The following is a 13,841-nucleotide window of genomic DNA, read 5'->3' on the forward strand; positions in this document are numbered from 1 at the left end:
CTGAAGTTCTACCCATCTTCCAGGGTAATAAAGACATACCACCTGTTGCCATCTCTTGCCATCGTCGAGAGCCAAGCCACTGGGTTCAAGCCACTAGAACGCCGACGGCAACAAGAGCGCGGCGTATTATGTCATTGATATTCGCATGCCGTGGTGGCTGGAACTGTTGAAAGAATATATTCATAACTTCAAATCTCTTTTGTGCTTGGTCGCAAATCATTCAGATTTTCTTACGATAAGTTGAACCATAAATGGTTCAACTCGATTGCATCGATATCCGAACCATTATCAGTTGTTACTTCGCCGATTTGACCATTGGGCGGCAAGTATACTGTTGGTTTTGTTTTCGTTATAGTTTAATCGTTGTTTTCCCGGGTCTCAGAGTTTAGAGTAAACGTCTACGTCGTTTCAACACTGCTTTTGTTGATATTGTGTTTTTTGTAATAGGAAAGCTATCTGTACTGACTGTGACGCACCTGTTTACCTGTGCTTTGCACCCTCTGACCATGTCTTACTTTATATTTGTGTTTCACTAGCCAAACAGATTATTTTTTGAAGCACCTCGAACTATCCCTGTTGTCAACGCCGTTGATAGTAACGCTAAAGAATTTGCTTAACTATAATAATTATTTGAATCGTAGTTTATTTACTTCATAAAAATAATTTTATTGATGAACCAATCAAAGTCTAGTTAATTATGGTGATAGACTAAGCATCAAACTGCCTAAAATTAACCAGATATAATGCCATTAGTGTATTTTATATAGATATCATATTTGGTGACCGTCGCGAACGTAGTGATCGGAAAGTTTAAAATAATTAATAGTTTAAACAACACAAGAAAAACATGATTTAATAAACGCATGGTCAAAGTTCATTACAAGATTTTTCTAGAAAGTCCAAACACGGCTGTGATTCGATACTCTAATGACTAATGAATGCGAGAAAGTAAATAACTTGTTCAATACACTCTATTGACAAAGTACTTACGTACATACCTAAATCCGTCCCATGGAAAAGACAGCATAAAGAATCTTACGCAACTACGCAATATTTTGGTAACCCGTCAAATGATTCGAGCATTTATATCATTTTCTTTACTCTCTTGTTGTTTGCCACACAATGTTCTCTGTTCTGAAGCTGGTTTCAGACGTCCCGCTTCTTCCCTTTTCATAATTAAACAGAAAAGAAACCGGTCCTTAGGCCAACAGATGCTGGTGCCTGCTTCTTACCAGGGAGAACGTTTTAACATGCTATATAGGGCCGGTTGCTGGCTGACCGGGCGTTCTTGACGATTTCAGTCGTGACGACTGAGACGACTTTTATAATGCAGTCGTGCCTCCCGGTTTCAATTAGTTTTTTTTTGTTCTGGTAAGAAAATCAAAGAAACGCTAGGTCTAGGTCTAGCTATATTTTTTTCAAATAACAAACCAGTCTATAAATACCGTTCAGAGCAAATTGAATCCTGTCAACATCTAATTTAATCGTCACCTACGACACTTCTCGGAATATTGTTATTATCATAATACAATCGCTTGGAATTAGGATAGTTCTTCTATATTTGGAGCCATATTCCGAATCGGATTAGTTTTAGTTCCAGATATCTGTAACAACAATAACAACCAGCTGTTTATATATAGACCCACTCTGTCTGCCCGGCGAAAGCTTTCTCTCACAAGGATTTATTGATTACAACGATTGTTCTAGAATCTAGAAAAATATATCGACATTTATAAGTTCTAAATACGGGGTAACTCGAATTCATTCATTTACACACAGTGTGTCCGAGTTCCATTGTCGAATACGAGCTAACTCCTAAGGCCCATTTTAAAATTAGCGTCAGTTTTCTGAAAACTACCGTTCACCATGAATTTTCCCGTCGAAGTTTCAAAGTATGCGAGTTTTAGGAAAACCAGACGTTTTTGTCGTCGGGCCTGAGTGTAATTGTGCCATAAGATTATGTTCATCTTATTGTCATGCTCAATTGATTATCTCCTCTTTTTTACTATCATTTATCAGTATTCTTTTTCGTTAAAAATATTGAGCGATATCCAGTTCAGTGCGGTATTCTGTATTTGCGCCGTAAATGTAAAAACAGTAGGTTTTAAATTACGGACGTCTTTATAGATACGTAAAAGTTTATATTATACGGGATTATATCCTATTTTACATTCGGAAGGTCAGGCGACAGCTAGTTTTTCTATGGAATCATGTTGTAGATATTTTTTTCTTTTACCAATCGCACAATATAAAAGAAATGTATTGTAAGAGTCCAGGATGTGGTTGATTGCACTGATTGCATGATCCCGTCTATAAATATGCACAATTTTGACGTAGGTACAAATCCAATCTGTTATTGTTAAATTGCCTGTGGGGCGTCGGGGATTTCGTGCAAACTAAAAGTTGGAATAGTTGTCACACGTGTTAACGTTAATCAACAATGTTTTTAATCGATCTTTTTAAAGTTATTTTGGTAAAACATCGGAATACTGCTGCAAAAATTTCGGCAATCCGTAATGGTGACCATTGCAATAAGGAAGTTGTCAATGCGGTCCTAGTAATTAGATAAATTGGCAACAAGGCATGAAGAGTTTATATCAAAAAGGACTCTTAACTTGGTCAGTCCACAGTTGCGAATTTATTTAAATGAGATGTCTAAAAATATGCCAACCTTGTAACACATTTCGATTCCTGTAGATTCTTACCGCATCTGAAGTGGTACTTCGTTGTTAATTCTTAGTAATCTCTAACTTAACTTTCCGTCTATGAATAGCCTACGTACGTTCGTAGGCTCGCGCCGCGTAGCGGGAAAAGTGTGTATGTCCCGCCGAGGAAATTAATTATCAGAGTGGTCAATTTGAAATGATGTCCTAGCATTATCAACGTAATTTAAGTTCGATTTCTGCAAGTTTTGTAAGCTAGGTTGTTTACGTTTAATTACGTGCGTAGTGCGTGTAATCTTGAAGTGATTGTTTATCTCAAACGTTTTCTTTGTCGATGCACCAATGCCATATCAAAGTACTATGCTATTATGTGCTCTAGGGTATGGGTTTGATTATGATATAATTTTGTTATGATTCTGTTGTCATTAACGTATTTGCATACGATTTGTTAAGCAATTTTGTAACAAAAGCTTTTGTTTTGGGTACAGTTAACTTTACGGACAGAAATGCGGAAAAGATCTAGACTGTAAGAATTATGATTGATAAGATTTAAATCCAGCCTCGTCTTCAGCGTCCGTCTGATGACGAGCTAATTGCCTGCATTGGACGATTGCATAATGTAGTGGTGTTGTTCCAGGTACACCTGAATGCCACGGGCCTGGGGCTCGGTCCCGCCGGCTGCAAGTCTTCGTGCCCGCTGTGAGATCATTCGTAAGGGTTGTTCGCGCATTGGCCACAGCGGGGAGAAGACGCCACGTGTGGGCCTGCGTACTCCCGGGGGCGGGCGCTTTGCGCCGCCCCACAACTGCATCTGTAAGTGCATTGCTTGTATACAACACGCGCACTCACACGCGCATGCCTGTTTCCATGACGATGTTGTTCGCCCAGCCACCCCTACCTGCCATTTGCGATCGCCATTATTCACGTCGCGACTGTGCTCCAAGCAGCACGTTCTCATCATGTTCCGCTTGGTGCGATCTGTGGCAGTGAACATTATACGATTCTTACTGTTCATTTTATTCGTTACTAATTTGAAAGTTTTGAAAAATTCGGGAGGTGTTAACATCGTAGCTACCGAATAATTTGCTTTTTTCTTTTCTTTATTTTAGTTTTTATTTTTTTAATTTAAGTTTTATTTTATTTTGTATTTGTGGTGAAAGTGATATAAAACGAACAAAATGTGCGGTACGGATGTGTCCAACAGACCTAACTTAGCAACTCTCTTCTCGAGGTTTGTGTTATATTAAGTTGCCGATGAATGCAGATGCGAGTTCTGCCTAAGCTAACATAGTGTGTAGTGCTGAATTGAGTTAGCACACTGCTCGACTTTTCAATGTGTACAAACATTGAGAAGCACGCGCTCGACGCTGCAGCGAGGTGTTCCATGCCGTCTTGTTTGTAAGCAGTAATGGATTAGAGTCAATTGCGAAATAGTCCTGAAATATTAAGGTTGTGAAATCGAGCTAGGAGTTTGTGTCGTCAATTAGTGCGTCTCTTGATAGCGGGGAAATAGGTCAAGTCTGTGGGCGCGGGACCCGGGGGTGGTGGGTCTCACACCCCGCGCTGCTGCGTTCTGCCCTACATCATTTTAGTTTCTCGTATTTTTAAATCCTAGCTAGCGCAGTTTAAGCATAAATTATCACTGCGAAAGTTTAGGGCCTTGTTTAATACTCGTAAAGATTTTTTTGGGATGGTGCAGTTTTTTCTATATACATAATAGGATAAGAAATCTTCGGAATACTAAATGTATGACTTTTTTATCTTTAAGTAAAGCCAATTTTGATTTAAAGTTTGTCAACAATTAATTTGCACTATCTCAACGAAATACTTACGTTTAAAATGTCCATCAAATCTGTAGGTTAATGACTTTTTTGTACACCTCTGTATCACATGCAGCAATTTTAAATAGAAAAACTTTTCTTGTAACATTATTATGCAAAGGGTTACACCAAATTAAACTAGCCACTTGAAAAAGAAACTGTTTGAAACTATCGATAGTACTTCGTCTATCTACGCAAAAAAAACTTAAAGTATGCAAATAACGTCAGTAAGTCAGTCCGGTATAACAGCTGTCTGTCAAACAGCTGACTCCCGCGTTTTTTCGCGCATAACACCAACAACTCTCTGAAACCGTATTGTTTTTTTCCTGTTATTCCTACAGCTCTCTCCGTAGGAAATGTTAGAAGATTGGTCCTTCATGGAGCCTTGTAACACGATACTCCTTCGTAGGACTGGCTTTTAGACTTTCTAGGCTTCTTTCTGACTGTACGTAGGTACAACTATGTTTAATTGTAAATGGTACCTGCCTTATAGAACTGACCGATCTCTATAACACATCGTTACGAATCTACGAACTCCTCTGTTTCATTTTATTACTGTCCCGCTGTGGGACACATGCCTCTTCTCATACAGAGTTGTCTAAGAGATTTTATACTTTTTAAGTCTAAAAAGAGTTCCTTTCGATGTTTTCCTCCATCGTAGTCTCCAAGATACATATAACTTTGAAATATACATTGGACTTGCCCAGGTTAGAGCCTGTACACTTGTATTGGTCTAGTTAAGTATATCTGGACCTTTAAAAATGGCTGGTTTAGTAAAACTTGTAGGTATCATTTGCTTGAAATTAGGTAAAAGCGAATAAATAACTTCCTTATTTGGGTCTGCCTTAATTTACCCAAAATTTCAATAGATCATTAAAGTATGAATTAATCGGATAATATTGCAAAATGATAGTACAAAGATACACAAAGCAAGTACTGCCATTAGAGACCAGCCACTCTGGCTTTTGTTAAATCCATTCCACTATATAAAGTTATTTTACACTGACACTACAGTGAATGCAACTGTAAATAAATTTCCATTTAGCTGAACTGTCGGGCTGAGCTTAAATACTGCGCAGAAATGAAGAGTGGGCGTTATTCTCTGTAACCTTTGCCATTTAAACAGTTATAATATCGAGTTCGCTCTTTCTATGACGCGAGTCATCGGTGGACCTTTGCAATACGATATACTAAAAATATTGTAAAAGCAATGAAAGTTTAAAATCGCTGCAGTGTAGCTTGCGATAATATTAAGCGTTGCGTTTCGATGTCACCAACTGTTGACTTTTGTACTGTATATTAAACAGTGTCAGCCTTACTTATAAATGTGAATTAAATAATAAGTAATACTTAAGGGCTGTTTACTTTAAACGTTGCTTAAGCATGTCTTAACTAATGAACCTAAATATTCAATCACTACTTAAGTATTTAAGTAGTAATAAATTAGTTAAAATGATGCTTAGAAGATGATTAGATGATTTTTATAAGTAAGGCTGTGTATTTTTTTAGATTTGATACCGAAGTAAACTCGGCTCGAGGATCATCTAAGCATGATGTAGAGCCCGATTTGGGACCTGACGTCTTTGCGCCAGAGCCGTTAAAGCCGTCAGAGCCGCCAAAGCCGTTAGAGCCCCCAAAGCCGCCAGGGCTGCCAAAGCCGTTGGTTATAACCGACGCTGATGAAGGCGCTCCCCAAGAACCGCTGACAAAGTAAGTGGTAGTCTTACACGGTCTAACAATGGTGGCAAATGTTCAACGGGCTCTTAAAAAAGGTAACTGAAACTATTATACCCTTCAACAGGATAAAGCATCTATTGATAAGAAGGTCGAAGCTCATATATGATGATAATGACCGTGGAATGTTCACCACTATTTGTTAGACTCCATTTGCACGTAGGGTGCTTCTATACAATCCTTTATCTACCAAACAATAACTAGAATTCCTTACAAAGAAAAGCAACAAGTTACAAACACCCTACGTGACAAAATATATAAATGTTTTACTGTTTGTTGTACTTTACTGGATTCCGAAGTCTTAAGTTTCATTCACCATTCATGCTTGAAGGAAAATATTCGTTCGTCGGCACGTGTTCTTTCATTCAGCTACAGGTGGCCGACTCGACACAATGTTTTTGTCGTCTTTTAAAATGTAATCGAACTTATAAGGACTTTTTGAACTACATAATATAGTAGTTTAGATGATAGGTACACATTTTACAGGTGCATCACACATTTGAAATTAACTTAGTTTAAAGTTTTTACTGCATTTTTTCTATGAGACATTTTAAAGTAACTTGAGGTTTTTGAGATTAGGGAAACTTAGGGATTTTCAGGGTAGGCAAAAAATTATGAATCGCAATTAAAGACAATTTGGTTGCTATCCCATGTTTTTTATTTGTCCAACAATATAACTGTGTGTGTTAACAAGTTACAATAACATTTCTTTACAGCATTTAATTATTTTTCCAACACTATCGTATGGCGCGGTCATATCGGATGGTAAAGCCTGATTTTCGACTAAACAAGGAGCTTTGACAGCTCAAGTTTAGTTTATGGAGACTAAATAAACTCGTTCGATCACGCGTCTTTGAGGAGACATTTTCACCACATCTTCATTTTGCACGAGATAGGGTAAAAGTTTTTTCTTTTTTTTCTTTTATTTTTACACGAGGTGGTTGTTTGTTCCCCTTTCTGAATAGATTGTAAAGATTCATTGTTGAGCGAGTTCGCACGTTGCTTGCCGGCGGGTCAACGTGACGACTTGTAGAGTGCTTCCGTCACTCGTCAATTGCTCACGAATGCACGCGGGTACTACATACTACGCTTCAAATTATATACCTAGCAATAATATTTAAAAGAAAAGTTCTTCCTTAATCTATCAATTACCCGAATGTCCAGCAAGCAACGATCGAACTCTTTCATAACAACATTTACTTTTATTTTAGTTTTTTAGTGAATGTACATTTTCTTTTCTCATGTCGGTACAAACTGAATGGTACAACTCATGTTCTTAACATATAAACAGTCTGTAAGGTAGATACTATACCCAGTTTACGTCAAGCGCACGTTTTTTAAAATTACTATCTTACTTTACGTAGCTTATTTCAAACCTTAACTACGACCTGTCGTCAGTTTAGAATTCTACCGGCAAGAATGTAAGGTTTGTATTGCAATCAAGCATTACTAATAAAAAAGCAGGCAAACTTTATACTCTGATACTCGATACATTTTATTCTTTTGCAAAATATCTTCAATCTTATTTCTTGAAAGTTTGCTAGTTACGTGTTGTATTATTGAATAAAAGTGCAAAGAGCTAGTTATCGTTGTAGCATACTTCAGGCTACCAAACAAATATAAAATAAAGAAGTATTCGAATAAATATATTCACGGGAACAAAGCAATATTTCATTTTTGAGCTGTCAAGAAAATAAAAGTACAGCGCAGCATAATAATATACATTTTTGATCGATCGTAGTCATTTTGTAGTTTGTTTTCTGATAAGTTCATAATCTGACATTAGATTATGAACTTTTAAACTTGTTACTCAAAGTTTTTGAAATGCGTTTTTTTGCCATTTCCAGTTTAAATGAACCATTTGTTATGATTATATTGATTATATTAAGGTATAAACTTCCTGAAAATAAAATACAGGCCTTCTTACCAATTTAAGGCAGAGGAATTGAATAACAGGGATCAAACTAGTAGAACAGATAAACAGACAGTTTACTAAAATCGCGTAATTACTACTATTAGTTTTAATGAAACTGTATACGAATGACTGAAGAAAGTAATAATTGCATGAAACTTTCGTAGCATGTTGTTTGCTACGCCGTAGCGCGTAACGTGAGACTACGCGCGTCGGCTCACTTGATCTGAGAGTTCAAACTTTTAAGTGTTCAACTATGGCATGCAGTTTTTACTACTTTAGCAATTATTTCTTATTTTAAGGTTCCTTTGGCAATTAATTCCTTATAGCTTATATACATATATGCCTACAAGCTTTTATTGAACTTTCAAGTATAGACATTTGCAGTTGTTGATTTTTAATTACAAACGTACGCAATGAAATAGCGGTTTGCAGTTTTATGATACACAGAAGGTGCGGTAATTCCATAATAAGGCCATAAGAAAACCATCTATTGCTTACTCCTACTCTTAATGCCGGTTTGACTTAAAAGTTTGACTGTAAAATTCATTGAAAACTTTACATTAATGTCAAAAATCACCAACCCGCATTGAGCAAGCGTGGTGATTAACGCTCAATCCTTCTCTGTGTGAGAGGAAGCCTGTGCCCAGCAGTGGGACGTTAAAAAGACTGAATGATGGCTGAAATTCATACTAAAAAGCTAGAACTAACAGCTCATCATTTATTTAAAGAGTCTTTATCGATGGTATAACATTAAACTGTCAATCATATATTGATCACCCTCGCAAGGTGTAGCAACCTTGATCGATTCGACCGCTGAGATTGAGCCATATGCTGGACGAATGCTACTGTATTGATTTAATTTACATGAAGTTCTAATGACTCAGTTTATAACCCATAAAACTAGATTTATTGACATATCATTTATTTGCATTCAAGAAGTTTTTGACAATGTGATGTAGTAAGCTTACAGCTAAGGACATTGTGAACCCTGTTAGGGTACAGCAACATTGGGCATTTAATGCCAGTATAAATAAAGCTTTATTTAATTCCGTATTAATTTACACAATCAAATGATTTTGCAGGATATTTGTATTTTAATTATTTAGGTAATGTGGACCCCCTTAGCGTGAAAGCCTCCTCCAAAGAATAATAAAAAATATATAATCTAATGCCAGTACATAATAAAAAATGTTACATCTATCTTATTCTATATTAATGATTATTGCGCCAATATTCAGACGTTACTTAACTTTAAATTCTACTTAAAAGTATCTTCGCAAAAATTTAAATAAATGTGACCTAGAATGATGTTTAAGCAGTCCTTAAAATTGAGTGGTGGAAAGCCACTCAATTCGTATTTGGAATTGTAAAAATTGTACACAATTAATAACGTCTTCGTCTTAACTTTTCTTGCAAACACAATTATGTGAATACATAATAATCGATACATTACGATACAGTACGATTAAGTACATAAAAGCTAAAAATATTAGCGGTTATCGATTTATTGATTTTTTACAGTCTTACGGATATCAGTGTTTTGAATGAAATATTTAGTTGCAAGTGGTCTTATGTTAATAAATGCATAATTTTTGAGAATTACCGATTGGTCTCATACGCCATTAGTATTAATTCACCGGTAATATTTAAAAGTATTTTAATAAAAATTTAAGTCGAAATCTCCAAAAACTTTTTAGCGTTTTTAGCCTACCTTAAGAACAGCTTAGTTTGTGAAATCTTGAGATTAGTACTTTGGATTATACTTGATGCCGCTTTGTGTATTACCAAGGATTAATTATAGGGAATAATTAATACTGATTCTGTGTTATTAGTTCTACGTAATAATTAATAGTTACAATAGATCAATAGATTAATTGTACCGTCAATATTAGTTGTGTATAATGTAGGTGTTAGATATATTACCTATGCATTTACATTAGTGCTCAAATTGTCACAAAGATAATTGGTATCTAAGCGACAGCCGTGATTACACATTATAATTATGTTGGTATACCATAGGCACACATCGCCGTTACATCGCGCGACACTTGTCATAGAGGCAACAAATATGTTGCTCTGTATCACAGCTTTACGTTGCCTTGTCTACCAAGAATATTTACTTATAAATAATTGTGATATGACATTAGAAACTTAATTATTTTCTGATAAGGAGGTAAATCAACATGATTTCCAAGTAAATGGAAGGCTAAAATTTCACGTGTGAAAGTCCAGTTTCGGCTGTCATTTGAACATCTTTGGCAGTCGTTACTGGTAATCAGAAGCCAGTAAGACAACTAGTCTTACCTAGGGTATTGGGTTGACCGCGTAACTGGGTTGAGGAGGTCAGATAAGCTGTGGCTCCTTGTAAACCACTGGTACGTTCATCCGGTTAGACTGGAAGCCGACCCAAACATAGTTGGGAAAAGGCTAGGCAGATAAGGATGTTGTAGACCCAGTTTTAACATGAGGGACATTTTCCTCACTGGGCCACATTGCCAAATCTGAAATACAGGCTGTAATTTTTTTACTCAAGTTTTTCAACATGATTTATCAATGCGGTTTGTACCGAAATGAGAGCTTAAATCATACCTACATTTCACCACATTCTCATATGTTGTAAAAATAAGTTCTGAAGACTCATTCTTGATAGTTTTCTGTGTATGACCTACTGTTTGGAACTTCCAAACAGTTTGACTAGTCGTTAAGCGCCTCACACAAAATGTAGATATTAATTTTAATAAGCTGCATTAACTAAGATGGTGTCAGTCTGGAGATTGGAGAAGATTGCATCATCATGGCACTATTGGCGTGATGAGACTTTGGATACAAGAATTTTTTGCACAGTTGGAGGTGTTAACGAGTCTACGGGTCCACTTCCATAGTTTGATGGATAGATTACATGAAATCCCGAATGTTATCCGGGATAACATATGCCAGATATTTGAAAGAAATTCAAACACAGAAATTTTACCTTATTTTTTTTTCTGAGAGATCACTGCTGGAATAGATAAACAGTTCTAACTTTAAAATGGCTGAGACTTTGAGGAAACGTGACTAAAAACCACCACCGGGAAACCATCTTTCAATACAAATGCTATATTGTTAACGAGCTACGGCGCTACACATTAGCGAACATACTTTTTGCATACTTAATTTTACGGTGGTTTATTGTTAAAATTATAATCTTGTTTTCTTATTTCTCAAGGAATAAGCCTTGTCATCCTCCGACAGGCGAGAAACTACTGTCTGCTGAAGCGCCTCATTTGAAACTTAGATTAATATTTCTTATTTCAACACACAACAAACTCCAAATATATGGGGCTCAGAAAAAAATTGTTCTTACAAAAATAATTTTACGTTGAAATGGTATTTAAAATATCGAATTATTTAAAACAATTAAAACATATTTTTCTAGACAATTAGGTTCATTTGACAAGTAATCGATAGTTTAGGCTCTAGAAATACCAATAATAAACAAATAAGTAACAAACTACGTTATAATTATGTAGGTATCTCGTTTTGTGTGAGAAGCTAGACGCTAGTTGCTGTAGACAAAGACATTATTTAAAAGGCGGGTGAAATATTTTATTCAATTGTTTTATTTTGTTTCTTTTTAGTTCTCAAGTCGCTGACATAATGAATTCAAGCGAGGATGAGCCTTTAGTAAATGCTAGACTTCGCCCGCGGCGTTCCACCAACAGCCCGCAGGCTAAGTCTACTCGGAAGGTGGAAGGCAGGCCCTCGCAGGACAAAGTAAAACGGACTAGTACACCGTCCAAACCTCTGGCCAATAAACCTGAAGATCTCGTTACCAAGTCTGATTCTACTCCTGCCCCGCAATTTCTGTGCCCCTACTGCGATAGGAAATTTGCTTCAAAGCAAACTGGGTCCAAGCATGTGCGCCGAGTGCATATGTCAAGTTCCAAACAAGATGCCTTCTTCGGTTGCATGCATTGCACCCACGTTGAGGCGGAACCCAACGACATCATTCGGCACATGATGGACAGCCATCCAAATCAATATTTCGCCTGCCTCGACTGCCAAACCCGATTCTTGTCGACTTCTGATCTAGCAGAGCATAAGCTGAACGTTTGCGAAAGACAGAGACCTTATCGTAGTAAACTACGCCAAAAGAGTGCGTCTTCGGCGAAAAAATCGCAAAGAAATGCTAACATCGACAGAAAAGACGACTTCCGAACTGAAAATGAGTACGTTGAAAATCACGGATTTAATGGAATTGTTATCTCGTGTGAACTTAAACCATCTCAGGTGCACGACGGCGCAGATATTGAGGACAATATTACAACGAATTTAATTTTGCCGCCCAGCAAAACTTTAGGTAATAGTACAGTAATAGAAAAGAATGCAGTTATCGTTTTAGACGACATACAATGGAACAAGCGAATTCCTTCTAATTTTTCATTTCACAATACAGACGCCGATCAAATTCTTTCTCGCTTGGGTGTCGTGCACCGATCGCCTAGAACTGGTGAGTCGACTAGAAAGGAGTGGTTTAAAACTATCGACGATTCGACCCAGAAATTTGAAAAGTGTTTCGAAACCAGCTTCTATTCTAAAGTGGCCAGCAATGTTGCTGAAAATTTAGCCAAATGCCTAGATGGCTCGTTCAATTTCAATCCAGATTTGGAGAACACTATTAAGACCAGGAAGGCCAAAAATAGCGTCGTCATCAATACTGCAGAAGGCTTTCCAATACTCCTGGCGGGCGAGCAATATTCCCGTAATATGTTCGACAGTTACATGCCCAGAACAATTGCTCCTAAACATAAGTGGAAATGGGATAGCCTTGAAGACCGAACTCTGATGAATGCAGATCAGATAAAACGAGACTCACATACAAATAACTGCATTATAACGTTAGTCTCAAGTTTGGATATATGGACCCAGTTGTGTATGCGAAGAAAATATGAATGTAAATTTAATATTTCACACGTTGAAAAGAAGACTGAAAAACAAAATATTATTGACAAAGAACTGAAAGACATACTCGAGAGCAGAGAGATACCGACAACATCGACGCAATTAATCAAATACTCAAACAAGCCAGCTCCGGCTAGAGATGGACTAGAGTTTCCTAGTTACTTGGGCCTGGCGCCCACAGCCCCTACATATGACTTGCCACCTGCCGTGCTGAGCGGCGAGTGGGTGCGGCCCAGGTGCTACGTGTGCTGCGCGTGCGGGGCGCAGACTCGCGACTCGAGAGCCCTGTCCTTGCATATCTCGAACCAACATCCCAATGCTCAAGTACAACATTACGAGATAGTGGGAGAGCCCCTGCTGAACGCTGACATTCTGAAGCATTTATACGTGCCCCCGAGCCAGGTCAGCAACAGAACCCGCCCACCCAGGGGATTCAGGGATTGCACAAAATGCAAGAAATCCATTACTCTGAAAGAATTGCATCAACACATGCTGGATTGCGCCGGAGATACACCAGCGGTGCGCAGGAAGTGTAGATACCGCCCCTTCGGAGTGCGCCGCCGACGTCCTCGTCTGCCTGACAACGTCATCCGAAGAAAAATTCGCAAGGATTTACGCAACCGGCACAAGCAAAAGAATCTGATGAGACCAAGACAGAAAATAAGGAGTGAAGTCGGTGATGGTAAGTAATTATTTATCTTTAATAAATATCAAATTACTTCTACTACTACAGTTCTGTTATCACTAACATTTTTTTATTTTGTTGTA

The 13,841-nt window shown here is 37.5% G+C and overlaps 1 protein-coding gene across 2 annotated transcripts in view; it reads left to right on the plus strand.

Annotated features, from left to right (window-relative positions):
* Positions 1-13,841, plus strand: part of LOC110372472 (uncharacterized) — a 41,430-nt gene that overhangs the window by 10,971 nt on the left and 16,618 nt on the right. The window contains exons 2-5 of one of the 2 annotated variants that reach the window (XM_064036370.1): positions 3,301-3,476; positions 5,993-6,193; positions 6,934-7,114; positions 11,750-13,755. In XM_064036370.1, the coding sequence (XP_063892440.1) occupies positions 11,769-13,755 (1,987 nt within the window). In that variant the 5' untranslated portion in view covers positions 3,301-3,476; positions 5,993-6,193; positions 6,934-7,114; positions 11,750-11,768. Of the gene's footprint in view, positions 1-3,300; positions 3,477-3,565; positions 3,895-5,992; positions 6,194-6,933; positions 7,115-11,749; positions 13,756-13,841 lie in introns of those variants that run through there. The other variant, XM_064036364.1, reaches the window with a different exon arrangement.

This window comes from Helicoverpa armigera, chromosome 1, assembly GCF_030705265.1.
Source record: "Helicoverpa armigera isolate CAAS_96S chromosome 1, ASM3070526v1, whole genome shotgun sequence".
NCBI classification, from domain to species: Eukaryota; Metazoa; Arthropoda; class Insecta; order Lepidoptera; family Noctuidae; genus Helicoverpa; species Helicoverpa armigera.